Raw genomic sequence first — 3,111 nt, forward strand, 5'->3', positions numbered from 1 at the left:
TAAAATGTAATCAAATGGCTTACTTTTTTTACATTAAAACTGATTCAGACGGTTAAAATTTTAAAGATATTAATATGATAGTTCAAGTGACAATTTACGTATGCTTTACTATTAAAATAGATAAATTTTTATAATTTTTTAAAAATTTGTTGATATTTTTTATTTTTTATGAATTATATGTGGACTGTTATACTAATAAATTAAAATTTAATAAATTAAAATTTAAATAGTTCAGTTTTTTGGTCTAAAAACAAGCAGATTGAAAACAGAAACTGAGATAATACCAGACAAAGTACCAACCTACCAAAACGGAAAATGAGATAATACCATAACAAGTACCATTAACATGGAAAATGTGCTTTTGCTTGACTTGAAACTTGTCCTTACAAAAGCATATTGATAGAAAAGCCCTACAGGTTTGCCTAATTTTACGCACTGGTCCTTTACAGATAAGGCTAACTTGTTTCCACTTCCCTATCCCCAAATAGACCAGAGTGTAGTAAAAAAATTAAGGCACCTCAAATAGAAAAATAGTTTTCAATCCTTCCATGTACTGAAAAATGAACACTAAAGATACCTAGACCTCTTTCTAGGAAAGAAAATACATAGTTTGCTTAGCCAAGAAAATTGGACTTAAAAACTTCAACCAAGTTTGCTCTTTGCCAAGAAAATTGGACTTAAAAACTTCAACCAAGTTTGCTCTTACAAAACAAACTGCAAAATTAAGAATGAAGGAAAGATTACATGACATTGGGGAATAAGGTAGGGTGTGTGATATAAATGAATGACGTACATAATCTATAAACTTAAACAGTGAGATCTGGATCTATGCTTTTATGGATACCGATTTCATTAAGCCATCTCATTTTCCAACTGACAAAAACAATTGGAATCTTCTTCCTTGGGGGAATGATGGCATGAAATTGTACACACAAACTCACCTCTTCCTTTTTCTTTTACTGGTAAAAACTCATGGGGAAAAGGGAAAATTAATCTAATTTCTCCAAATTATGTACAACAAATCGTCAAATAGCCAATCCAAAAGGTACTGGGCAACGCGCTGGCTTGGGTGGCTTTTCCATTTTCACTTCAACCTTGTCTTGCCGTGGAGGCTGACACGGACATGGTAATGCTATGAATTTTGGGATCTCATCTCCTGGCATTAATACAGGTAGGCTTTGGCTTTGGTTTTTCTTTAAATCCTGAAATACAATAAGAAAGAAAAAAAAAACATGAGCTAAGGTTGAATTCTCATATCATTATTTTTTTTCTGAAACGGTGGGAGAGAAATTACCAAGAAATCAGGCATGGGTTTGGAGGGAGAAGCTTCGATATCGGGATGGGGATCGGTGTGGTCGGCGGAAGATCGGCGGAGTGATCTGAGCTTGTCCCAGTGGTAGCAGCAGGAGAAGATACCACTCAAGCTGAAAATGATGATTAAGAGGAGGGCAGTGCCAAGAGGGAAGCCGAGGGACGGTCGAGATGCATCCACATGGGGTGGCGAAACAACCTGATTCTCCATCACATACACTACTACTACTCTTCCTCGACGATGAACCGCTACTTCTTTCTGATGCTGTTGCTCCTTCTCTCATATGTATGAAGAAAAAGAGATGATGTTAATGAAGGATGGTTATTTTAGTGAAGTGTCGGCTCAAATGGCAAATATGAGGAGAGGAATGAGATTGGGGGGCGATGGGGAGAGGGGATTTTATAAAATGAAAGGGGAGGTGTGTATGTGACCCAATAATACCATGTGGAGAGGTGCACCGGCAATTGTCCTGAGTGTTCGGGTCCCAGTACGGAATTTGGTAGGTCCGGCTGTTGGGAGCAAGCCAGGCCATGACCATAACACAATAGCTTAAAAGCTCAACAAGTGAAAATTTTATAATTTTATATATTTAGATAACTATTGTAATGGGAAATTTAGAACAATAGAAAAAGGAATTGGCTCCATTAGCTGGCAACTTGAGTCTGCTCTGGTCTGGTTTGGTCTCCCCCTTTGTACACTTTTCCTTTTTTGATGTTCTTGTAAGGACAATTACTTGCAAGTTTTGGCCCCTTCAAAACAACTGCTCATTCAAGTTATCAACTTCTATGGACGGCAGCCACCTACTTGTGTTGCACGGAATGGTTCAAACTGTTTGTACTTCAAAATTCAACCTTTGCAACTACCGTTATGTCTTAACTTACAGTTAATTTGATAATGGCTTATACCTAAAAAAAATAGTAGAACTTGCTTACACAAAGAATTGTACTTTATTGATATTAAACTTAACCTTTTAAAATCAAAGATCAGACTTTTTTTAGTCAAATGAAAATGGGGTCTAAGGGTCCTACAATGCTAAAACACAAGTGGGTGTTTCATTATTTTGCCTTTCGAACTTAATAAAGGGACAAAAGAAATATTAAAAAAAAAAACCCATTTTTTCTCCTGGTTTTACAGTAGAAAGTGAAACGTCAAGAAATTGCTGGATGTTTTTGCAATACAAGAAAGTTTGAAGAAAAGAAAGATTTTTATAGAAAAAGTAAGAGTAATATCCAACCAATTGTTAAAGAGATTTTTTTTTTCATATGAATTATGATTGATAGCAACATCATGGTGGCTATGCATCTTTATATAGAAGAAATGTCGTGTGGAATCCAAATTTGAAAATGCTTAAGAAAGATTTTTCAGCTGTCATTTGACTTAAGCCTTCCCTTTTCCACCCACCAAAATATACAGAAAACCAAAACTCTTTTCCCTTCGTTTTTCTTCATTAATGGGGGACCCTTTTTTTAGGTTTCTTTAATAGTTCGAAAACTGACTTGTTCGCATCATTCATAAATAGTTAAACCGAAATCGGGTTTCACGGAAGATCAAACTTTTGGAATGTTCGCATCATTCCACACATTTTCATATGAATGTGACAAAATTATTAGAGATTTTAGTTGCAATTTGGGGTTTCATTCAATTTTATTTTTATTTTTCTTTTTATTCCTGTGAATGGATTATTAGGCTTGGAAACAGATAATTTGTAGCTGGAAAAATTCACTACCTATAAGCAGGTCCTTTTCATTCCTTTCTGGTTTCCATTTAACCATTATCTGCCATGCACGGGGCTTTGTTTT

General features: G+C 35.3%; 1 protein-coding gene across 1 annotated transcript; it reads right to left on the reverse strand.

The window, feature by feature from the left end:
- Positions 1–523: 523 nt before the first annotated feature.
- Positions 524–1,940, reverse strand: LOC107932886 (uncharacterized protein At5g65660). Its single transcript, XM_016865009.2, has 2 exons — positions 1,295–1,940; positions 524–1,202 (listed from the first exon to the last, which is right to left on the reverse strand). The coding sequence occupies exons 1-2, from the start codon at positions 1,520–1,522 to the stop codon at positions 1,026–1,028; spliced, it is 405 nt and encodes a 134-aa protein (XP_016720498.1). The 5' UTR covers positions 1,523–1,940; the 3' UTR covers positions 524–1,025.
- Positions 1,941–3,111: the final 1,171 nt, after the last annotated feature.

This window comes from Gossypium hirsutum, chromosome D12 (assembly GCF_007990345.1).
Source record: "Gossypium hirsutum isolate 1008001.06 chromosome D12, Gossypium_hirsutum_v2.1, whole genome shotgun sequence".
Taxonomy (NCBI): Eukaryota; Viridiplantae; Streptophyta; class Magnoliopsida; order Malvales; family Malvaceae; genus Gossypium; species Gossypium hirsutum.